At 44.3% G+C, this 26701-nt stretch overlaps 1 protein-coding gene across 1 annotated transcript in view; it reads left to right on the top strand.

Moving 5' to 3' along the window:
* Nucleotides 1–1648: 1648 nt before the first annotated feature.
* Nucleotides 1649–26701, top strand: part of LOC310772607 (retinoic acid receptor gamma-A-like) — a gene marked incomplete at both ends in the record, with an annotated part of 40431 nt that continues 15378 nt past the window's right edge. The window contains 3 exons of the mRNA XM_083632446.1: nt 1649–1820; nt 5014–5168; nt 15568–15709. Of these exons, the coding sequence (XP_083488572.1) occupies nt 1649–1820; nt 5014–5168; nt 15568–15709 (469 nt within the window). The remainder of the gene's footprint in view (nt 1821–5013; nt 5169–15567; nt 15710–26701) is intronic.

Genomic DNA, 26701 nt, shown 5'->3' on the forward strand with positions numbered 1-26701 from the left:
AGACATACGCAACTCTATAGATCCCCATTGTAAAGTCAGTTTATCAAAATAACGCATATTTTGAAAACGGTTTTACTTTGTGGAGTAAATCAGCAGCTAACAGGCTGGAGAAGGCTCACACACCATGGATTAATACAGTCAATGATCTCTAGAGCAGTTGTGAAGCGGAGTGATATACACACAGGCACTTCAGCCAGTGATGTTATGTGAAATATCAGCACTGCTAGGATCCCTCTTGTCCAATCAAATTGCTCGGCTGGAACTAACTGTTGTATAACAAATGTTAATATCTCAAAAAGTATACATCACATCGCTTATATTTTGACATTCTGAGTGAGAGCAGAAGTAGCTCAAGAGTTTGATGTATAATATATGCATGTCGTGTTAAAGTTGTGTGAACTGTCGCAGTTTTAAAAATGTAAACAGAGTTAGACGGCTAGAGTCAGGCACACAAGCCTCCTCCACTTGGGCTCCATAGGGTTCCATTGCCGTTGCCACCCAGTGACGCGGTTTGTTTACCAAAATGCTGCTCGGCTGATCCCTCGTATTGTAACGAGCGAGAAAAAGGGGAAAGCTATCTTATATTAGTGAAACAAACTAGGCTACCGTGTTGCACGATACTTGGTTATTTTTTAATTACTTTGTGTAAATGTCAAGTTGTATGACAAATTATGTTTCATGCTATTTGCAACCTGCAACTAGTTGCGTGAAAGTCTCACTGTGTAAAGCCAGCCTGAGTAAAAGTCAGAACTCATGTTTACATCACAGTACATGGTTTACATGCGGCCTATTGCAAACATTTCGGTGCAGTTTACACAGTTCTTGTAGGCTAGGCAAGGCTACTTTGTCTGTTTTTCCTCGCCTATGTCATCAGCAATTCAGCATTCCAATATACTATAATAGTATTTGTATAGTAATCTTACGGGATTGCTGCTGCAGTTTCTGTTTGTGAAGTGCAGATTCCTCGAGCACACTCCATCTCCTCCACAGTGAAAGCCCGTGCTGGAGCTGGAGCGCGCGCACGGCGCGTGGAGCGCGTGCACGCTGTGTGTGTCGGTGCCTCGGTGCTCGGTGATGTCACAGACCGGGCTGGGTCATTTGCAGGTCAGCGGCGGAGGGAGGCGGTTCACGGAAAGTTCAGTCGCATATATTAGGTAACTCTATCTATCCTCTGCCCTCCGCTGCTGCCTGTGACATAACTAGTATGGAGTAGGCTGCTCTGACACGGCCAAACTCATCCGTCAATAAAGGAGAGATAAGAAGTGCTGGAATAAACTTTGTTATGCTAAATAGCCGCTGTGTTTAACCGGGCTTTTCTCCACAGCAGGAACCGACTAACGTTCCAGTGCTGTTTGCGGACTGCGCCTCCAGATCATCGCTCCAGATGCCAGATGCCAACAGTCCGATGGGAAACACTCTCCGACACGGCCTGGTTCCGAGCGCACACGCCCCTTTCAATAGAACATCGGCATGCTTTCACCTTCTGCATCAAGGACAAACTTCTACCTAAAATGTGCGTAACGTTAGGGTAGAAACGGAGAGAAACCCACCCGGACTGCGGAAAGGAAGGTTTTCGCTCGTGTTTTTTTTTGTGTTTTTTTTTTATGTGGACAGATCTCCAAAGGACTTTGCTTCACATGCTTTGATCATGTTTGACTATATGGATTTCCTAGCTGTGGGTCCCGGGGAGCTCCTGGACCTGTACACTGTGTCCAGCCCTGTGGCCTGCATGGTGCAGGAGCAGGACCGGGGCTTTGCAGCCTGTTTCCCTGAAGAAGTCACCACAGAGTCCGCCTGGCAAGTGCACCGCAGCTCCCAATGTAGGTGAAACCATGGCTTGTGATGTTGAGGACGAATGCATGCAGTGATGTAGTGGTGAATATATAGGCTACAGGTGAATAAACAGGGAAACTAACTGCAGGTGATAATTATAAGGCAAATGCGCTCATATAATCATTATTATTATTATTATTATTATTATTATTATCAGAAAATTATTAATTCCCTTTAGCACATAAAATATCACCTAACGTTAATATTCTCACATCACATCAGTTTAAATGCTTTACCACTTAATATCAACTAATATTAATATTTTCACACACACATCAGTTGATACTAAGTATAATTTCCATGATGTAGCCTATAAGCCTAAATATGTTAACTAAAAAAAAGTTTAACCAATAGCTACTGAATAGTCGAATTTTAGCATGTATCATAGTGGTATGTATCCTATGTATATACTGTGTATACCATGTATGTCTATGTATGTATGTATGTATGTATGTATGTATGTGTGTGTGTATATATGTATATATATATATATATATATGTGTGTGTGTGTGTGTGTGTGTGTGTGTGTGTGTGTGTGTGTGTGTGTGTGTGTGTGTGTGTGTGTGTGTGTGATACCAAAGCAAATAATGCCTGCAAGGACACCTATTATTGTCACTGCAGGGACACCTATCTTATAGGCTAGGTTAGGTATATCGGGTATATATTCTCTATAGTCTATACAATATATTTTGTAGTTTTATTGTCAGTATAGTCTTCTTCAAAATATTCCTGGTACATTTCTTACTCTCTCTCTCTCTCTGTTGTTATTCTCTCTGTCTGAATGTTATTATTGCATTGCAGAATGTTATTATTTTCTCCAGTTTCATCTGCAGGGAAATGTGGAAAGCAACAGAACAGTAGTATTTGGAAGTGGAACTGTCTGTCTGTGTGTGTGTGTGTGTGTGTGTGTGTGTGTGTGTGTGTGTGTGTGTGTGTGTGTGTGTGTGTGTGTGTGTGTGTGTGTGTGTGTGTGTGTGTGTGTGTGTGTGTGTGTGTGTGTGTGTGTGTGTGTGTGTGTGTGTGTGTGTGTGTGTGTGTGTGTGTGTGGTGTCGTGGGTCGGTCAACTCGGGGTCACCGGCGGTTCACGGGACGGTCACCATCTCAGGAGGTCAGACAAGACCCAGACTGAGACTGCCTTCACTCACCCTCACCGGCCCTCCACCCCACAGCTACACACTTTTCAGGAAAAAAACTACAAAGCCAAATCTTTGAACCAGGCATATGATAAAAGTAGAATCAGATGTTGCTTTTATGTGCCTTAAACCACATCTTTGTCATCACTAGCATCCCTTCCACCACACCCCTTCCAAAAAAAAAACCCTCCTTGATGTTGTCTTCTAAAGTTAATCTTTCAGCCTGCGAAACTCTCTATAGCCTTAACATACTTTGTTGATATGAATGGTTGACTCAGATGATGCATGGTTGCATACATCAAATAGCTCCACCTAAATAGGGGCCAACCTCTTTCCCCTTCCCCCGTCCAAATCACTTAGCGTAGCATAACATCCACCCCAGCCACCCACACACAGACACACACACACACACACACACACACACACACACACAGACACACACACACACACACACACACACACACACACACACCCACACACACACACACACACACACACTCTCACTCTCTTTTTCTTCTCTCACTCTGTCCCATCCTCCCTCCCTCTCTCATCAGTCAGTTGGGCTTGTGGCATGCTCCTACATTGTGTTGCATTGGGAGAGTGTTCTGGCTAATGGGGTTGTCCTTGTTTGACCTGCTGATTCCAGGTTCAACCAGAGGCCACGGGTTCAAGGGGATGGAGATAAGCAATTTTTCTCATTTGGTCTCCTTTTCAAACGGCTTTCTCTGCTCCTCTGTCAGTGTTTCAAACGGCTTTCTCGGGTCCCTGTCAGTGTTTCCAATGGTGGAGGTGATCAGCAGCCAGCGGGGAGGCTGGCTGAGGCCCGCAGATGGCAGACGCTTTCGCCCTCATGAGAAAGGATTTCTGTTGTGATGGAATGTGTGAAATGATGATAGGCTTCTATAGGAAGAAGTGCTATAGCCTAGGCAACTTTGCATGTTGGTGGCTCCAAATTTCAGCAAGTGGTAACTGTTAAACTGTTTGAACCTCAATACCCAGAAATCCTGTAAGGTGACCTCAATAAACTGCACACAGCTCTCATATTTATGATTGGATGTTTTATACCAAAGAAACTCTGGATGCACAATATATCACTAATCATATCGGTATCGGCCCATGAGCAAAATAACAGCAATGTTAATACCGGTTATTCGTATCGTCCATCTTCAGAACGAGAGGAAACATCCGGTAAATCTATGATTTATGGGCTTTTCCAAATATTTTGGAAAGGAAGATAATGAATGACTTTTTGAAATTCAGTGTTTACATGTGTTTTTCAGTTATGTATATACCATGATCATAGAAACCCTGTAACAATGGTGAGTTCAGCTTTCTCTGGACGGAGTGCTGCTGTTTTGGATTTCAGTCTAAAGTTGATCAGTTACTTCTTATCACTTTGATCACTGTTTTGATCCCTTCTTGTGTGTGGAGAAGTCTCCATGCAAATAGAGCAAATCCACAGGGTCCCAATTAGTGGAGATGGGGCACTCTTCTCTATCCCAGCCTAACTTTGTGATTGAGCCTGATAAGACTGGTGTCCTTTTACATTCAAGGCTTTTCCAAGTGCAGCTAGGCTGAGAGAACAATGACTGAAGTCTACTGTTACTGCAGGCAGTGAAACCAGGAGATGAACTTTAACAGATTACCCATTTTCTTTTCATTCCAATCTCACATAAGCAGCTCTATGAAATTTACACTTAATAATGTAATACACATTGAATGGGGTGTCTCCCTTCTCACTCTGCTACCCCTCCTGCCCTGTCTGGTTTATGCTGCTGTTCTTTATCAAAAGTCCAATAGAAATGCTGAATTGAAACTTCAACAACACTTGGAGACTGCAGACAAGGCAGTTCACAGAAATTAACACGAGGGTTTTGCAACATGTTCATCTGAATGCACAAAACAAAGTAAGGTTATTTTTAACGCCTAATGCAATAGAGAAAAAACGTATTGTCGCTTTCAAAAATGTTATGTGTAAGTTTCTCTGGAGGCAGAAATGATCTGATTGGTTGTCTGTATTTGTATCGTTTGTGTTTGTATTTGCAGCGGTGGAGAGCCAGAGCTCCAGCTCTAGCTCAGACGACCTGTTCACCAGCCCCCCCTCCCCCCCGCCGCCCCCCCGCACCTACAAGCCCTGCTTCGTCTGCCAGGACAAGTCATCAGGCTATCACTATGGAGTCAGCGCCTGTGAGGGCTGCAAGGTGAGCACACACACACACACACACACACACACACACACTCACACACACACACACACACACGCGCGCGCACACACACACACACACACACACACACACACACACACGCATCGTCTGCCAGGACAAGTCTTCAACATTGTTTTAGTAGCAATATTGAGTAAACATCCTGCATATACATACAATATACATACTGCATATTTCTGTAATCAGCAATAGCAAAAAATATGGAGCCGAAAGAAAGACACTCTTCAAATGATAAATCATAGCAATCCCGCGCGCTACGCACACTCGCTTTCTTTGGTGGAAACTCTAGAGGGCTAATGATGTCCCAATGTCTATGACATCATTAGTGGGTATGACATCATCAGTCAGGCCCGATGTCACTTTCATGACCTCGCCGGCCATGCCTGCATTTCACGCATGCACAGTTGAGCAATCGGCCCTTCAATTATAGTAGAGAAATCATAGGAGAGAAAGAGTTATGACATCGCTAACGATGTCAATTCCTCGCGAGCTTGCCCGCCCTGCAGCTCGCATTATGCAGCTTGCCCGCTGCGCGGCCTCGCCCACAGCTCAGCTGCTGCATTGCCTCGCCTGCTCTATTGGCATGCGCTTTCATGACTGTGTTGTTGTCATATACGCTGTAACGTTGGTGTTGCTAATGCTAACACCGAGCCAGCTAATGCTAGCTAGCACTATTGTCTGCTGCAACTGTAGCTTTGTCTCCCGTGTACAAAACCCTCGTCTGACACATTTTAATGCCATCTGTTTATGTGACTCTTCATAACAGCCAGCTAGGTTGGCTTGTGTACCTATCTATGTATCTATGTATCTATGTATCTATCTATCTATCTATCTATCTATCTATCTATCTATCTATCTATCTATCTATCTATCTATCTATCTATCTTATATCTATAAATTTGGCAATGTGGGCAATGTTTCAATTTTGTGTCCCGGTTGTCCCGGAAGTGATGTCACTCAACTGGAAGTGATGTCATAAGGGGGCACACACACACACACAGAGGCATTGTGCTGACATCAGTGATGTCATAAGACTGATGATGTGACATAAGGGGCACACACACATACACTGATGATGTCATCAGTGATGTCATAAGGGGGCACACACACACACACACACACAAGGAGGCATTGTGACATCACTGATTATAAGACCGATGATTTCATCAGTGATGTCATAAGGGGAACACACATACACTGATAATGTCACCAGTGATGTCATAAGGGGGCACACACACACACACACACACACACACACACACACACACACACACACACACACACACACACACACACACACACACAAGGAGGCATTGTGACATCACTGATGATGTCATCAGAGTCTGGTGAATGTCTTGTTGAATTTTGTATTGTTACTTTGTACCTTTACAAAAATCCCAGCATGTTTCATTATCTTCTGTTGCATTTGTCACCTCAACAAACATAATAAAGCCTATTTAAACACTCACAGAAGTGTTTGTTTGCTGTATTTAACTAAACTAAACATTTATCACTGCAGGGCCTGAACTTTGGCCTGATAAACTGCTTCTGTGTTAAGAACCATGTGTTCAGTCAATATTATTAACAACGACTTCCACATTACACAACCCAAATACATGCCTGCTTCAACATTAGGTGTCCAGTTATTGATCATTTGATTTGTCACTCCACCGAGATAAATTTTGCTGTCTTTAAAAGAAAAAATTTAGATGCACTGATATATTGGCAGACTACCAGCTGATATCAGCTTTTAAAACTGGTTTAATATTATTTTTACTGGCAATAATTGTGGAATTGGCTTTTTTCTCTAGGAGGGTGCCAATTAATACAACAGTCAAATTAGCAACAGAATAAAACTGCAAGGTCTTTTCATTAAAAATGCAATTATCATATGAAAGGCCTGTCTGAAAAGCTCAACCTATTTTACACCTGAATTTGTACTACGATTCTTACAAAAATGCACATCAGTATCAGCAGGTATATATATGCATCTCTAAAGTGGCTTTTAAACATGAAGTCTGGATCATGTCTGGCTAGCCAGAACAGGATATTTTCCGGTTTTACCTTTTTAATTAAACATGAGGGGTCTTTGTTTAGAAACAACTGGATATGAGCCGTTTTTTCTGCCAGTGGGCGGGGGGGGGGGGGGGGGGGGGGGTTTAGGGTGCGGTAGCATGTATCGATAACAAGAAATGTGATAGGAAACAGCTTTAGCAAATCTTTAACCAAACTCCATTCATAAACATGCCGTTTTAACAGAGGGTCCATAGGCTGTCAGTCAGTCAGCTCCTCTCCTCTCTCCGCAGTGTGGACGCTCAGTCACACAACACTGCCTGCCTCAAATGGCTGCCTCATCACACAATAGACTTGGCTGCATCCAACTCGAGAAAACTTATCAGAAGAGACGTTAGCAACAAATCTGGAGACTTTTTCGGACATGGGAATGATGGGATTATTACCAGCAAGCAGCAGTAAAAGCAGGCAATGACAATAGCTGGGTAAGTCCCGCTAGCATCGATGCTAAGTTAGCAAAGTAGCCTACAGCAAGAGCGCAGCTGAAGCTAATTAATATAGACGTTAACATCCATATAATGTATAGCCATGTGTTTGCGCGATGACATCATGTATTGGCGATGTCAAAGGGTGGCGATTGACGATCTGACTGAGGTCAAGATTGCGCAACTCTAGTAGGCTATCATCTCTCTTGTTGCATTTTTAAACTGGCAGATGGGGGATTCAACTTTTAGTTGTTTACTCACCTATATTGGCTCTCTTCCAAATAATCCAGCCACGTAACTAACGCTACGTCCATTCATGAAAATAATGATGGGACATTAATGGTTTGTAAAGTGCCACCACGCGCCCACTCACAGCTAGATGATCTGGATCATGAGCTGCCAGAGTTAAACAGCAGGCGCTTTTGCGCTAATGCAGATCCTACACCGGCGACCGAGATGAATATGATACGGACTCGCGGGAGTGCGCGTAGGCCGGCTAATTGTTGTTTAACATGCAGGCCAACCGGCTAGGAGCGGGTTATAATACGGATTCCACTGCATGTTAAGAAGTGGCTTAATTGTTTTACAATAATTTTTCCTTTTCAGTTTCTCTAGCCCTTTCTTCTTTTGTTCACCGAGTTTAAGTGTGTTCGTTTTTTAGACTCTGACACTGACACTGACACTTTTTTAGACACTGAGTTTTTGCTACAGATATAGCCATTAAAGTTCAGACATGATTGTTTTCTTACCCTGGTAAATTCCGTCATTAATAGTCTCGCTGGCCAGCCTCGTCTCCCTTCCGTGAGAGTCGTCTGCAGGGAAACAGGCAACTGGGATAAGCCCTCCCTTGCTCCCGGATGTCTGCTCCCCCCTTATGATTGATTTATTTTGATTGATTTATTTATTTACGTGTCATGCACTCTAGAGGCCTGTACTACGAATGTTGTATTAGAAGATCCAGGATCTGTCCCTTGATCTGGTTTGTCTAAACCAGATCAGCTCGATTGTAGTTAACTTGTACTACGAACGTCGATTGGCACTCGTTAACTCGAACCAGGTTTTTCTAATCAAGCTGACAGCGCGTGCACATGAAAATGCCCGTGCACTGGAGCTCGTGCCCGCAAAAGAGGCGTGGTTTTTAACAACTGCCAATCAGAGTGCAATATGGACTGCTCCAACTCCGACAGCGCCAGACACGCCTATTTCCTCATTGAATGAAACCGCAAATACAAATCTGCGTTGGATATTATTACTGTTCCCAAATGACTGTCCAAAGTGACCACTTTTATCCACACCAGTAATTTATTTGAAGAGCGGTTTCGTAGGCTATCTACAGCTCTCTATCTACAGTCTTTTGTGGAAGCAATGTGTAATCTATCTCAGTCCAAAATCCGTATGTAGCTATAGACCATTTAGGCTCAATGAATAATAATGATCCGTGTCTGTACTTTGTTCAGTATATTGTATTTCAATTTGTAACCGTCAAATAAAATAAAATAAAATAAAATAAAATAAAATCAATGTGTTTAGTCGCACTGATTGAATAATTCCTATAGGCTAATCAATAAAAAAAAGAATGATAATAAAATAAAATAAATGCTTCTGAACTGAATCGACACGGTATGTGCGGGCATAGATTTCATTTATAAAAAATAGTCTATTTTGTGGTCACATGGCTATTGTAATGTCAGCAGAGTCGCATATCTCCATATTTCATATAATGATGCTGGAAATATGAAGTTCAATCACATCATACAGGCCAAAAGCAACAGAGTTGCAGCTGCAAAATGCAGGAGTAGCCTAGATATGAATCATCTTAATATGGGACCGCCTGTGTGCAGGTGATCCCATATTAAATTGCTTAGATGTAGTAGGCTGTATGACCATTTCAATTCCAACCCAACGTCAGTCTCAGCTCCGTTGTGCACACGGCACCGTGCGCTTTGGAGACGTTTATGTAACCTTTTTATGCCGGTTTAGTGATATGTCTCCACTCACTATTCAGCTGCAATCGATCAGCGGGGTCAAACAACGTATCTAGGCTACTTGAGAGCACAAAAATGAATATATAAAAACATATTCCAAAGTGGTAAGTAGGGCTTAATTAAAATGTAGCCTGCAACAAGTGCAAGGCTTTAGTCCTTGGTTAATTCAACATTACAATTCGTGCTCCTTCCTCGTCCAGAAAGGGGTTGGCCATTTTTCCAAACTGCTGATTTGATTGGTTCGTGGGCGGTGTATTTAAGGTCTAATCTTATCCTTGCAACTTAACCTGCTGCGGACCAGGTTAAGTGTGAAGCATAAGTTGCTATGGAAATATATGTCGGTAAGAAGTTAACTTGCTTTGTAGTACGGCCAAACCAGGTTTAAACCTGAAGTTACCTCGCTAAACCACTAATCTTGCTTTGTAGTACAGGCCCTAGGTGCCCAACTCCCATGGGTTTACAAGCCACAACAATAAAACACAACAATAAACAACACAACAATGATACATTTAGAATACAAGTCATAAGACCGCAATGGATCAGACAGCAATATAAAAACCAATACATCAATTTCTCAATAGAAGGTTCTGTCTTTGCTCCCATGCTTGACAGATACAATTTGCAATGAGGAAGATTCCCTTGCTGAAACATAGCTCAAGTTTCTCATAGTCATCCAGCTCAAAAAAGTCAATGTAAATAGGACATTTTGCTAAAGAATACATCCCTTGCGTCATCATACGCAGAGCAGTAAAACAAGAAATGAACCTCATTTTCAATTTTGTGTAGCTCACAAAGTAAGCATAGTCTAGTCTTTCTTCTTGTGTTGATCTACCGGTTTCTAGTGCTAAGGGGAGGGTTCCCGATCATAGCTGAGCACACAGATCTTTTTTGTCTGTTCAAATCAAATTTCACATAGGGTTCAACACAGTAGCTGTCCTTTATGAGCCGGTAGGTTCTTAGTTTTGGCTTATGCCACAGGTCCACAGCCCAATTATCTTTATACAAAATAAACATGTTTCTCATAGAAACATGTTTACATAGATTCTCGGGTGTCACAAAGTAACCGGTTATGAAAGATAAATGATAAATTGTTCAGAACAAGAAGGGATTTCACTTCATTGGCCCAGGGGCCAATGGCCCGATCATGGGCGATGTCCAGGGGCGGACTGGGATCATAATTCAGGCTGGGCATTAGATACCAAGCAGGCCAGGCCGACACGGGCCGACGCGCGCTTGCCGGCAACCAAAGGAAAAATTTGGGCCGTTTGGGCCGTTTGAAGCAAGATTTAGTGAATATAATGCTAACGCCATGATACGTGTTACCTATTTGTTCACTAATAGAAACATCAACATTGCCTAGATAACTGCAAGTATAATATGAAGAAGTAAAACCAAAAACATGCCTCTGTACAAACGCTTCACAGCAAACTTTATTTGGAAGAGTGATCAGATGGTGCATACTGCATTATTCTCCACAGGCTTAAGAACTACACGTCATAACAATAATAATAATAATAAACATTGACATATTCTCAGTTTCATTAAACATCTTCCTGTTTAAGCAAGTCCAATTTTACAATGAGATGCACCCACTTTAACCCTGAGGTGTAATTATTGCTTCAGATAATAAGTAAGTAATAAAACCACTAGTAAACCAGTAGGCGGCGCCTGGCCTGCTGTTCAGTGAGTGGCCTGACTGCGGGCACACACACACACACCAAAGAAATATATATATATATATATATATATATATATATATTTTTTTTTTTTTTTTTTATGAGTTATGAGTTGTGTGTAGGTATCAAAACCCAGCTTACCACAATGCTGAACTTTGTTCAGTAGGCTACTGAGCCCAATGCTCTGCCTGCTGCTCAATGGCATAAAAGCATTATTCTTCATTCCAAAATCCTCAAAAAATGACCCCAAATTGCCTCTTAGCTATAGGGGCATAAGTCTTCTTAGTTGTGTGTATAAACTGTACTCCTCATTGTTAAATTGTAGACTCAATGATCATCTTGAAAGGACTAGTGCGCTTGTTGATGAGCAAAACGGTTTCAGAAAAACTAGAGGTTGTATTGATCATATTTATACAGTCACCTCCATTGTACGTGCAAGAAATAAGGACAAAATGTCTACCTTTGCTTGTTTTATTGACTTCCAGAAGGCGTTTGATTGGATAAATAGATATCTTCTTCAATATACCGTAAATTCCGGACTATAAGCCGCGGCTTTTTTCCCGTTTTTTGGCCCCTGCGGCTTATATAACGGTGCGTCTTATCTATGGATTTTTTCAGAAAAAAAATTTCAAATACAAATAAAATCTCTCTTTTTTAGCACTCTTTCTACCTATAAATCCACTTCTGTTTTAATTTCCTCTGTTGCCCTCTTTTCACCACACCGCGGACACTGTGTGCACTGTCGAAATAAACAAAGGTGTTGTGTTATGTTGTTTTGTTGAAATGTTACGGTAATACGGTAAATGGGAGCTTCCTCAAACAGCCAACAATCCCCTCTGTGCGTGAACCCTTACATATGGTAATTACGGTAAGCAAAGTTCATCAGCCCGGAATCACAACAAGACGAGCAGTCTGTCTCTCACTTACCATGGGGAAGGTACGCAGAAATTCACACGACGCAGCATTCAAGCTGAAAGCAGTCGAACTCGCACTAAAAGAGGGAAATAGAGCAGCCGCGCGTACTCTGGGCATAAATGAATCGATGGTGAGACGTTGGAAAAAGCAGCAGGAGGAACTGTCTCAGTGTAAGAAAACAAAAAAGTCCTTCAGAGGCCACAAAAGCAGATGGCCGGAGCTTGAAGATTCCCTTGAGGACTGGGTGTTGACCCAGCGAGCAGACGGCCGAGGCGTTTCCACGGTGCAGATCCGACTGAAGGCAAAAACAGTAGCCACCGAGATGAAAATTGAACATTTCAGAGGTGGGCCATCTTGGTGCTTTCGTTTCATGAGACGAAAGGGACTGTCTGCCCGGGCGCGGACGACTGTGTGCCAACAACTCCCTCCCGACTACCAGGAGAAAATCGCAAACTTCGGCGAATACACACAAAGGAAGATCAAGGATCATTCCATCGAACCGGAGCAGATCATAAACATGGATGAAGTGCCCTTGACGTTCGACCTGCCACTCACTCGCACTGTGAACAAGAAAGGTGAATCGTCGATCACGTTAAGAACCACAGGTCACGAGAGAACCAACTTCACTTGTGTTCTAGGCTGCACAGCATCTGGAGCGAAGCTTCCGCCAATGGTGATTTTCAAGCGGATTACGATGCCGAAAGAGAAAATGCCCAGTGGTATCTGCGTCAGAGTCAACAAGAAAGGGTGGATGATGGAAAGTGTCATGAAGGAGTGGTTGTCTCAGTGCTACGTCCAGCGCCCTGGAGGATTCTTTCACCAAAAGAAAGCGTTGCTCGTCCTGGACAGCATGAGGGCTCATATCACCGATTCGGTCAAAGCAGCCATCAAGAAAACAAACAGCATTCCAGCTGTGATACCTGGGGGCACGACCAAGCATCTCCAGCCACTCGACATCAGTGTCAATCGCGCATTTAAAGTGGCGCTGCGCATCGAGTGGGAGACGTGGATGACGAGCGGGGACAAGTCATTCACAAAAACAGGGCGAATGAGGAAGGCAACTTTCGCACAAGTTTGCCAGTGGGTCCTGACAGCGTGGAGGAGTGTTAAGACATCCACGATCACCAACGGGTTCCGAAAGGCTGGACTGCTGCATGACGAAGAGGAGGACGCCGCCACAGCTGAGGGCCTTCAGAGGCTGTTCGATTCGGACAGTGACGAAGAGGAGTTCGTTGGTTTTGAGAGCGACAACGAAGGAGAGAGAGGAGTGGTTGACGAAGCCACCCTGAACCTGTTCGTTTCCGACACTGAAGTTGAGGACTTTGCTGGTTTCAGTACGGAGGAAGAAGAGGAAGACGAGGAAGACGAGGATTAGTGACTTTACTTTGACTCTGTTTACAGCCGTTTGCTGCACCTTCATCTAAAAGATGAAGAGAAGGATTACGGTACCTGGTTTTGTTGGCAGCACCTTATCCTTTTGAGGATTGTTTTTTGTTTTCCAGTTATTTACTGCACCTTAACCTTTTGAGAATTGTTTTATTGTTTTTACAGCACTTTATCCTTTTGAGGATTGTTTTATTATTATTATTATTGTTTTATTTTTTATAGCTACGGTATTTATTTTGTTGAAATGTTAATAAATGGGAGCTTCTTATAGCCTATAGCCTACCCTACCGTAATGCTTGTTTTGTTGAAAATAAATGGGAGCTTCCCCAAACAGCGATCTCTTTCCCGACATTCCTCTCTGTGCAGAACCCTTTCATATGGTAATTAAACATCAAAACACCCGCGGCTTATAGTCCGGTGCGGCTTATAGAAGAAAAAAATAGTCAATTTTGGTGCTGCGGCTTATAGACCGGTGCGTCTTATAGTCCGGAATTTACGGTAAGCTGTTAAACGTTGGGGTCAATGGGAAATTCTGCTATGCCATTAAGTCTCTCTGTCAGGCACCTATAGCCAGTGTCCAGGTTAATGAATATTCCACAGGATGGTTCCCCCAACAATTCGGCGTAAAACAAGGAGACGTCATGTCCCCAACTTTATTTTCCATTTTTGTCAATGACTTAGCACTTCAGATTAAGGCATCCAGCAAGGGAATCAAAGTTGATGACCAAACTGTGGGCATACTATTGTACGCAGATGACATAATCTTACTTGCTGAGCACGAAAATGACCTACAGATCATATACGGATCACTATGAATATTTGGGCTTGACGCTGGACGAGCATATGTCCTTTAAGGAGGGAGTCAATGTCCTAGCTCCAATGGAATTATTACAAGCTCTGTCATTGGCTCCGACCATGTCAGTCAGAGCGGCTTCCGCTCTCTCCTCCCTTTGTGTCGCTGTAAATAGTGCCCTGCCGCCTCAGTGAAAACAACAACGCTAACTAGCTAGCAAGCTAACGGCACAAACCTACACGCTAGCTCGTTGCTACACGCTGAAAATGGCAAGTTGGATTGTTGGAAACTATTTTCCAAGGGCACTGCCGCTAAGCGCCGCCCATCGCAATTCCACAATGGAGACCTGTGCCGCCAGACTCCTCTCACGGAAGGGAGGGGAGCAGGCCCGCCGCACCCCATTACGCAGAGTACGCAGACTGCGTAGGGCATCATGTGACTGAGGGCACCAAAAAAAAAAAAAAAAATTTTTTTTTTTTTTTTTTTTTTTGGTGCCCTCAGTCAGGCCACTCACTGAACAGCAGGCCAGGCGCCGCCTATTGGTTTACTAGTGGTTTTATTACTTTATTCAGGGTTAAAGTGGGTGCATCTCATTGTAAAATTGGACTCGGCCCAAATTGGGCTTCAAACGGCCCAAATCTGGCTTCAACCGGCCCAAATCTGGCTTCAACTGGCCCAAATCTGGCTTCAAACGACCCAAATCGGGCTTCAAACGGCCCAAATCTGGCTTCAAACGGCCCAAATTGGGCTTCAAACAGCCCAAATTTGCACGTCGGCCCGTATCGGCCTGGCCTGCTTGGTATCTAATGCCCAGCCTGAATTATGATCCCAGTCCGCCCCTGCTTGCATGTACAGTTTAACAATCGCTTGTTTGCTGACATGTACAGTAATTCTAACAGTTGTTTGTTTGCCACATGTAATGTAATGTGAGATACACTAGTATCGTTCATAATGAATGATTATGCAGTCTTTCGTTTGACAGTTATTGAAAGTTTTGCGGGGGGGGGGGGGGCACCACAAAACAATTACGCTTAGGGCACCCAAATGGCCAGCAGCGGCCCTGGAGGGGAGGCTGGCCAGCGAGACTACGTCATTAATAACTAACTTCTCCTTTTCTCTCCTCAGGGCTTCTTCCGCCGCAGCGTGCAGAAGAACATGGCGTACACCTGCCACCGTGACAAGAACTGCATCATCAACAAGATCACCAGGAACCGCTGTCAGTACTGCCGGCTGCAGCGCTGCTTCGCTGCGGGCATGTCCAAAGAGTGTAAGGGCCCTATCATCGTAGTGCCGTTTGCACACCTCTTATGTTATCTTCCCTGCGTCTTAAGCCATCATCTGCCTCCACCATCCAGTTTTGAGCTGCAATCTAAGCACAGACACAGGTGTAGGCGTGGCCCAGGCGTGTCGGTGCTAAATACTGGCCTTTGCGCGCCTCAAATGCTATCATCTGCCTCCTGCAAGTGTCATTTTGCACTCTGGCCAAGATACCAGCGCCAGGTAAGCACAGGTTTGGGCGTCGTAGTTATACAGTACTATAACTACAGTCTTGTTACCCTGTAGTTATACTATAACTACAGCAGTGTTTCCCATACATAAAGGAATTTGTGGCGGGCCACCACAAAAGGATTTGGACCGCCACAAAAAGATGTTGACCAAAAAAAAAAAAAAAAATTTTTTTTTTTTTTACAGTGCACCTGAACGCAACATGCAAGATATCCGCTGAATAAGTGTCCAATAAATGTTCAATTTCAAAAATTTCAACGGATTCGAAATTTAAGATTTTTTAAGAATTAATATATATTCATATATATTCACGGTAAAGCCGGCCTTTAACCAGTGGTGTAGTCTACCTTTTTTCAGAGGGTATACTGACTCTGACCCCCCCCACCCCCCTTCCCCCGGTCGGGGGGGCGGCATGGTTTCGGCCGGAAGTGGGCGGAGATTCGACCCATTTTTTTGTTGTTGTTGTTCCTCCCCAAATTTACAGAATAGCTTCAGCTATCAGCTTAATCTTGCTTCTTCGGTCGCTATTCTCTCTCCTGAAGATTTGTTTGCCGACGGGGAGAAAGCCCCACGTGATAGCCACCCGTTAATCTCTCTCTCTCTCTCTCTCTCTCTGCTCAACGCTGTAACACCATTTTATTTTGAAATTCAGTTGACTTTGCCATTTCCCACGGATATTGTCGTGTTTTTCTTTCATGGCTTGACAGAAAAAGTCTGCCTTCACGCGCCTAGTCGGCTTGAAAATAGAACTCACGTAATCGGCGCAGCTCAGGCGAGGCATGGGTACACGGAAGGTTCACGTTGAGGCGCCCTGATGCCTCATTGACTAAAAAGGACGCCTATTTAAAAGCGTGGGTAAAGGCAAGGCTTGGGTGCTGTGTGTGAACGTAGGGTAACACACAGAGCGCACAGGGTGAATTTTATGAATGGAAATTGAAAACGATACGTATCATAGCGCATTTCCCAGTGCGCATTCGCAAATCTGAGTCATTTCGCAGTGTGTATACTGCGTATACCTGCATATCACGTACACAACACCACTGTACTTAACCTAACTAACTTAACCTAACTAACTATCCGGTGTGTACAACACTGTCGGCCTAAACTCCGGCTGACACCCCAAAAACCTACAACCCGCTACCATGCGCGGCGCCAGGGGGGGGCTAGGGGGGGCTTCAGCCCCCCCTGAAATTAGCCAAGCCCCCCCTAAGCCCCCCCTGGAATTTTACTTTGGAGAAAAACAAAAACTTAATTTATAACACTAAACTAGGCTAATACATCATAGAAGTGAAAATTCCCAGCATCCTTGAACACAGCATCCGTGGCTGTCTGCACCGGGCCGGCCCATTTTCTATAGAGGGGTTCTCCCCATACTGGCGCGTATTATTGCATGGTGTGATAGAAGGACCTCCCCTCTGCTCTGCTCAAAGTGGCCTGTTCCATCTGCAAGGCAAAGCGTCTCTCAAGTCACCGCGGAAGTTAAACTTCCATACAGACATGTCAATATCTACGAAAAATGGACATAAAACAAGCGTCTAGCGTTAGTATCGCGCGCCTTTATATTGATCAAGCGTTTATGTTGATGGCTATCACAAAGGAGATACTTTATTTTGCTTTGTACACGGACTGGACTGGACAGCACAGGTTCTAGGATCGAGCGCATTAACAGGTAGGCTGCCTGCCAGGGCATTGAATTTATATTTGATATATACATAATGGCTTTGTTAAGACTGCGTTGCCTACTGTGCTGTTGTGTTTTTTGGCCGCCGTGCTCATGCGTGTGGTGTGAATGTGAACATAACGCCGGGATTGCACTGGTTGCATTTGCATTGCGTTGCAGCTGTTCTCCGGTTTCACTCCGTGCTCTGTGCTGCGCCAACACTAACCGGCTGCGTGCAGAGCACGTCGCGGCTCCGCTCCGCCAGACAGCTAGAGTGACGAGACCGACAGGTTCTCACGGTGAAATCGAGCGAGACAATTTGTATGTTGGATAAATACAACAACAAACAGGCAGAAGATCATTGTTCCCAACTGGAGAAGCAGAGGAGGGGTGGACTTGCTTGGTGTTGTCCTTGTAAAAAGGATGTGTTGTGTCATATATTATTTTGTGGTTTTCCACTTCAATTATGAACTTTTCCTCATACTTGTTTGTCCTCTGGCTTGATATTGAATGCTGTAAACACCTCTGCCCTGTTGATTTCATGCCTGGCTCCGCCCAACTTGCTGGGCTTTGCTTGATTTACCATCTAAATGTGTGTGCTGCATATAGCCTTGTGTAACTGGACTCATCAGTCTCAACATACAGTGTGACATAGGGCTAAATACACAGTCAGTCTTCAGCTCATTGAAGCACTTACATGCATAATGTTGGGTTGGGGATTTGGCTCTCAATGGAAAAGCAGTGGGCCCTCCTTGTCTAATATTAGAGCCTAATTCACACCCTATCATATTATTATTATTATTTCTTATATTAGTGGTTCTCAACTTTTTTACACAAGTACCTGAGAAATTACCACCATATGAATGTATGAGAGGGAGGGGCCCCCGCGTACCACCAGTGGTACCTGTACCACAGGTTGAGAAGAGAACCACTGTCTATTTATGTAGAAAAAGTTAGCCCCTGCTGTAAATATTTAAGCCCCCCCTTAGCCCCCCCAGCCACAATTGGCTGGAGCCGCTACTGCCCGCTACAGAAAAATGTATATTGTTTGTTTATTAACTGGCCCCTCGCCTTCTATCATTTCACGAAAGTGGCAAAGCAAGTTGAGTATCCCTGACCTATAGGGAGAAATTTAGTTTGTCATTGTAAACCCACAGCACAGTAATGATGACATGTTCTTCATAGATCTAGCCTTTTCATTTTGCTCTTAAGCTTTCTCAAAGTACACCAAATTCATGCATTTTACTTTAAAATGTTTTAAAAAATCTCGAGGGGGGGCATGCCCCCGCACCCCCCTAGGGGGTCTGCGGTCCCCCACCACAAATACTCAAAATCCTGTGGCAAACACTGTACAGTCTTGTTACCCTGTAGTTACATGGTTATTTGCGGGCTGTATTCTAAAGCGTTACCAATCTCACACATCTCTATCCTATTAAACAAACTAATATTTTTAAATGTGTATGTTATAGCCTATATGAACGAAACTAATTACGAGACTAATTACAGTAAGCGCACGCCTTGGGACATAATAACACCATGTGGATATTCACTGCGTAACTGCGCGGCAGCCCTTTGGTGTGTTTCAAATGGAATATCGTTCCATCAGCACCAATTTTCGTTAGTTTCTAATGATTTATCTGAATCCGAACTGGTTCATCCTCCAATTCTCTCCCTCTCTCTCTCCCCCCCCTTTCTCATTCTCCCCATCTCTCTTTTCTCTCTCCCCTGTTCTCTTTCTCTCTCTCTCTCTCTCTCTCTCTCTCACTCTGTCCCTCTGCTTGCCCACTCAGCAAGAAATAAGCTGCTGTCACAGACCTGACGCTATGGCTTGTAAGGGGGGTGGACATGATCTCACACCTGTGAATACTGTTTTGGGCATAAACACGCCTATATGGAGGTTTGTCCGAGATGACGCCAAGCGCAGCGGGCCGACACGCCCACAATTAGGGCTTTGCGCGGTCCACTGGCATTCAACCAGACACACGTGTGTTAAAACATCCTGCTCTACCTCCTCACATGGGGAAAACAGTGGGAGAAGCCCAGCAGCAGCTCAGGCTCAGTGAAATGTACACCGTTCAGAAAATGTGACATCTATTCTTAAAATGTGAAGTAGCACAAACTGAAAACAAATTTTGTTACTTAAAAATATTAGGTAGCTTAGGACCTTGGTTAGCGTGACATTATGGCCTGAGACAGGTGTGGGAGACTTGCAAGAGCTGTGTCTCCAGCCAAGTAGATGAAGCCAGACATCAGCTTTTCTCAAATGGTACCAAGTCCCTCGAGAACTTGCCTTCCACCCAAGATGGACTGATTCAGCATGTCAAATGGGGACTGCTGCAGGCCAGCTTCTACTTAGTCTCGCTGGCCAGCCTCCTCTCCCTTCCGTCCGAGGAGTCTGGCGCCGCAGGTCTCCATAACTGGGATAAACCCTCCCCTGCTCTACTCTGCTCTCCCATTGGAGCGACTGTTTCGGTGGCAGCCGGATGTCCGCTCCCGGCTTATTACAAACTCGTCATTGGCTCCGACCATGTCAATCAGAGCGGCTTCCACTCCCTCCTCCCTGTGTGTCGCTGTAAATAGTGCCCTGCCGCCTCAGTGAAAACAGCAACGCTAACTAGCTAGCAAGCTAACGGCAGAAACCTACACGCTAGCTCATTGCTACACGCTGAAAACGGCAAGTTGGATTGTTTGAAACTATTTTCCAAGGGCACTGCCGCTAAGCGCCGCCCATCGCAATCCCACTATGGAGACCTGCGGCGCCAGACTCCTCGGACGGAAGGGAGAGGAGGCTGGCGAGACTAGCTTCTACTGGAATCAGGCAATCTCCGTCCAGCAAAATATCCAGAGTTCAGTACTTGGTGCTGGTACTGGGACTCCATGACCAAGACTTGGGAACCTTGTGTTGATCTTTCAGATGCCAGTAAAGCCTGAGCCATCATTCTCTGCTGCGGCTGCAAAAGGTACCCATGTTGTGGGTGCTATGAATGATGTAAACCTGGAGCCCGTGGCACCTCAATGTGGATGCAAAAGTGCCTGTACCAACAATGAGGTCAAGACAACAATATTTGAGTAATCTGGCTGTGGATATAAGGATGTAAACAAAAACCACTTGTCATCTGAAAACTTTTATCCAAAATCAGTCTGGTAAACCAGCCCGTCATGTGAACTCACATTTCATTTGGTTCTGCGTGACGGTCTGGCCCCAAAGCCTGGGAGGGTGTTTAGCAGAAGCTGCATAGCAGAAGAGCCAATCAGGGACTGCGCTGTGATTGACAGCGCAAGTTGGCCAATCAGGAACGCCACTAGCGCTGCACTAACAAAACAATAATGGCCGCCTCCTTGCCTGATCGTCTCGAGGAGTGGATTTGGGTTTGACTGGATCGGACGCTGATTGGCTGAAGGAGTTGTCTGTCAAGGGAGGCAACTACGCCCGCCCATGCTCCCGCCCCTGCTAAGGACTGGGTGAAGAGTTGGGGCCAGACCGTCACACAGAACCAAATGAAATGTGAGTTCACGTGATGGGCTGGTTTACCAGGCTAAAATCAGTCACCCTGGTAAATCAAAAGGACTGACCACATCTAACTCAAGGGTGTAGGCCGGGTCCCCTTTAGTGAAGCCGTTGCATGTTAGATCGCCGCTCTGGCGGCAGGTGCCAGTATAGGTCACAAGGCCCGCCTCCCCATGTTAGTGGATGGGGAAATGGACAACCGAAACAATCACAGTACACGTCAGATAATTTTTTTCCAAAGGTGGTTTGTATCATTTTAGATAGTTATTATCATGCGCCTGTGCAAGTGGTCATTTTTCTGATCAGTTTGTTTTTTAAGTAGACAGTTTTTGTTTTCTTGTGTTCAGACATATAGGTTTATTAGATGTTGTACAACATCTAATAAACCTATATGTCTGAACACAAGAAAACAAAAACTGTCTTATTGTTGCGAAGACATGATGAACGTCATTGAACTATTGTTTTTAAGTAGTTATTTGACATATAAAAAGGGATGATTGACAGCTGTGGCAGCCAGTCTCAAGCCGTCATTGGCTGGACAGGCTCTTCACCTTATAGATCTAGTTAACATAGAGAAGACACTGCTTGGTAAAACAAGGAAGACACTGCTTGATCTATCTACCAGACTGTATATCAATGGGCCGCAATAAAAAGGACATTGTTTGGAGAAAGGTGCGCGAGAAAGTAACGTTGGTTGGAGACTGAAGTAGTAAGTTCAGAAAATATGTGTTTTATTAGTTACTCCAGCTACATTATCGGTTATTTTAATACACAATGGTTTTAATGGACGCAGGCTAGCATTAGCTGCTTGTGTTAACCGGCTGTTTTGCATTATCTGTCGGCTTAATATTACTATAACCTAACAACCGGTAACGATAGCTGGAATAACACAATAATAGAGACATATTTTCAGAACTTACCAGGTTTTCCAACTGCCTGCATATGCCAGGAAATGTGTTTTATAATGTTAACTCCCGGGTATAAGATGGGGCCTACACAAGTGTACACAACCACCAGCCATTAGCTAATCACTAACGGGTTAGCCTTAGCTTATACAGACACTGGAGGTTTTATTTTTGGTAGTAAAGCAATAAACGTTTGTATATAGATATCTCAGGGAAGTGCTTTGACTGTGGGGATGTTCGTTCTTCACAAGCTCCTTTCTTAGCTGTTGTAAGGATATACTAGCCTGGGTAAACCCAGCCGCCACGTGACCTGCTCTCAGACCTGCTCTCAGTCACTACCTTGTGACTAGTGAGCAGGGTCTGTCTGAGAGCAGGTCACTGGGGGCTGGGTTTACCCAGGCTAAGGATATACAGAGACGAGACCAGGCAGCCTGGCTAACGCACTAAGCTTACGTTACCACTGAGCTATATTAAATAGAACGTTACTTGGCTGCCCTACTCACACTATACCAGTAAACAACGTAGCGTAAAGCGTCAAGGTTAGATTTGTTAAACCAACATTTGCTCCAAAAGGAATTAAATCATAAAGTTAATCAAAATGCCACGGAAACATTAGGCTAATCAACACAGAGCTGCAAACATCAGTTCATCCGATATTTTCCCCCTGAGAGCAGCCCTGGCTCCTCTTCAGCCCGGGCTGAGAGCAGCCCCTTAGGTTTGACTTGTCTGGCTGATACAGCTCAATCTCTCGACAACGAAAATCAGATTTTTGTACAGGCGTCATTTTGATAAACTGATCTCATAGTGGGAATCTTCCTGGTTACTTTTGGCGAGACAAAAATATTACAACTTAAAGTGCCATATTTACAGAGCTAGACTGTATATAAATACACAACGCACTGTGCGCAAATCTAGAAACAGCAGCTCTACATAAGAAAGTTCAGAGGGGCGGGGACCTCACAGAGGTTCTAACTCAATGGACCTACTGCGCAGAATCTGGTTCACTGATCTGGCAGGATTCGGCTTCACTCGACCCTGCTGGGCGGAGATAGCCACGCTCAGTCCATATTTATGTCGATTATCTAACTCAATCTAACTTACCCCCCCCCCCCCTTCCCAACCCATGGACATACCTAGTGTTACTCATTTGTCTAATTGTTTCAATAAAGTCTGTAAGATACATACTGTAGATTGTTTGTTTCCACCAGTTTGATGGTAACTCATTCTTACAACTCTACACTCAATCTGGGTGAAAGTGTATGTAAAAAAGAAATGGGGTAGCAACCATATTGGCAGCCTACTTACTATGCAAAGTAGAGTGCTATAAATAGATTAAATCATAAATGTGAGTATTACAATGTGTTTATAAAATTCAAAAACCATAAAATGGACACCGAGTTTGCTAAAGGCATCAACAGTAATGGTAAAACTCATATTCAGGTAGCCGCCATCTTGGAAATATGCAGATTAGGGGTCCACACACATCTTTCCTAGTAAAGATAAGCATTCCAACTTTTCCCTTTCTAATGGTAAAAAAAAACATAAGATAGACACCAAGTCTGTATTTCTAGCTCATCTCTTTCAAAAGTTATAGCCAAAAGCTTTTTCGGGTACTGGTCATATTGGATTTGGCCACCATGGTGGGGGTCACCGGCTCGGGCACTCTGGCTCAATTGTTAGAACATGCCCTGGGCTAATTCTGGGCAAAATCTGGTGCTTTTAGATTTGATTTGCATGAACGTAGCCTCAAATGTCCCTAGTCCCGCAACTATTAGGTTTGAAAAGTGTGTTTTGCATGGTGTTATAAATCGAGTGATAACACACATTTAGCTACCATTGGTGCAATGCTATCACATATTTTCTAATGTTGGGAGCGGGGGAGTCTGGTGCAACGCACAGGTCCTGGACCTGGTGAGACGTAGGAGGAGCCCGGACAGGGGGCAACCCACAGAGCCCAGTCCCTCCACGTGCCAGAGCCTCCCGGTCCCGGCAGAGTAGTTCCGGAGCAGCGGATTGAGTGGCCCTGTCTTTCCCTAAGAGGGCTGACCGTGGGTAGCTACTGGGACGTAAGTCGGGGCTTGATCAACCTGGGTCACCTGGGCGAGGGTGTATGATGTTGCAGTACCCGAAACATCCTATGACCCCAGGGTCACTGATGATACGTCCCAGTTTTCATCCATGTGATGTTTTTTCTATATCTAGTTCAAAAATTATGACCCTTATCCATTTTCATCAGACATTGCAATATGCCCGCAAAGATGGCCGCCAAACGGACCCATGGGACACTATTTCAACGGGGTAACAACAAAATTTGTTTATTAGACACCTTGAGGAGTACAAAAATCTATGTTCGAAAAATATATCTTTCGGGTGCATGGGGATCCGTTCCTACTGAACTATAGGGGCATTGTTCTCAGCAGCACATATGGAATTCACAACAGTATTCATGACAACTGTTCATGGCATGTCCACGTCTTGGGATTGGGGCAAACACTGATGAATGACCACAGTAGGACAAAGAGTGTTTGTTGTTGTGTAGGTAGGTCTGTAGTCTCTGTCCCTCTCTCGCTCTGTTGTGCCGGATGACCAGCTGAAACCCCATCATTTCAGATACTGTAGATAGCAACATCACTCCCACCTCTCTCTCTTTCCCCCTCCCTCTCTCTCGCTCGCCGCTCGTGGAAAAAATAGAACAGACACCGAACAGAAGCGTAGCAGAGCGCTCCACGGTGCCCTGCGGGCAGTGTGGACGGTCAGATCAGTTAACATGGGCGGCGAATGAAAACCGGCTGCACTCCACGGCGCTGTGCTGTGCTTCCGCATCCTGTGTGTGTTGGCCGTTGGACATCACTGAAATGTCGATTCCTTGGGACTGTAATTATTGAACCCTTAGTTAACATGCTGCATTTCATTGGCTGTCACCTGGACTTGCTGAGAATAAGGCAGTCATGGCAACCACAGCAGAAATGTATGAAAAAAATCAAATTATCGAGCTGCAAATTTCTTGCACGGCAAGAGTTGGGTTTTATGAATGAAATTACCATTGAGTGATACACTTTAGAAAACACCTGTTTTAGCAAAATGGACATAATGGTGTTTTGCTTAATCAAGTTATCCCCTTAATCATTAAAAAAAAAGACACGTAATTTACCACAGCTCAAATATTCACTTTTAAAAGCAGCATCAGCCTCCTCGTCTCTACAACAACAATAACATCAAGCATTTCATTCCCGTGATATCCAGTAACCTACTGTAGATAACAAAGTGTCTGCTGTGTGGAGCATCCACCCAGCCACATGTTTCCCTGTCAGACAGACACATTACATAAACCATCACGGATTAGCCGGATGTAACTAAACTAGTCACTGGCTGCCACCGCGGGGCATACTCACTGATTGGTGTGTAACACTAGTGTTTACACAATGGTGGCCTGGATGTAGGGCATCCAGAGAGAGAGAGAGAGAGAGAGAGAGAGTGGGAGGGGGGGAGAGAGAGGCAGAGGCATGACTGTGTGTGTTACATAATCCTCCCTGACATGTGGATGGCAGGCTGAGCTGGTTTGTGGGACGCAGTGGAACGTGTTGATGCTGTCAGGGCAGCGGTTATGAAAGGATAACCTGGTTAGGCTTCACCTGCTTCCTGGAGCAGAGTGTGACCATTAGAAGGTGGTGGTTGTTTCCATGGAACAGCAGAGTCTGACGTTAAGCAGATCTTTGTTCGCCATGTGAGTAAAATGGAGAGGAACTCAGTCTTTCTTTCTGTCCATCTGTCAAACATCAATTGGAGGGGAATTTCTTTTGTTCTCTTTTAAACCTGAATGTTTTATGGTCACTCAAGATTCTCTGGATCACGTGTTGGCTTGGTTCAAGCCTTAAAACTCGTTATATTTGGATTTATCTAAATACGCGGAACTTGCTTCCGGGGCAGATTACGTCATGAAAAGTCACGTGCCTGTTGAGCTCTCTATTCAGCAGGTATCTTGCATGTTGCTTTCAGGTGCACTGTATTTATTTTTTATTTTTTTTGCAATTCCAGTGAGGGCCACACAGGGGGCGCTCACGCCAGTTGCCAACCCCTGCTCTACCACCTTCCTATCCCTAGCTATGGCCCCTTTCCCCTCGCCCCCCTTGTTTACTTGTAGTTTTACTACTTTCACTGTTCAAATCCCACTGTTTTAGACCAGCCACTTAAAAAACGCCTAAGGGCGAAAGTTCATTTTTTAGTAGTTGTTCTCTTCCTAAGGCAAATAATGAAGAAACGCGTTGTAAACCAGGAACTTCTGGCATGGGAGGTGGACGCTCTAAAAGGAGGCTAAAGCCCACGGGCTCTAGCTTTTGTCACTAGAACATCTCTTGAGGTCTCAGGGAGTGAGGCTTACTTACTGCACAGCACTACCCGCTGGCTACCGTTACATGTTAACATCAAAATAGAATATAAACCATTGTGCGATTATATCAACACAGCCAGCAGCTTCAGCACACATTAAGGAGACAGTATAGTATGGAATTATTACATGGATCAATTTACTTACAGTTGCTACTACAGATACTACAACATCAGAAGATACTTACATATGTTAATTATTGATGATAGATTGTTTAAATATTGATGAATAAATATAAAATGTGGAACTATCTCTTTCAACAGCTTCTCTGACATATCTTACTTCTCTGGACAAAA

Source organism: Poromitra crassiceps (assembly GCF_964638095.1).
Source record: "Poromitra crassiceps genome assembly, chromosome: 1".
Taxonomy (NCBI): domain Eukaryota; kingdom Metazoa; phylum Chordata; class Actinopteri; order Beryciformes; family Melamphaidae; genus Poromitra; species Poromitra crassiceps.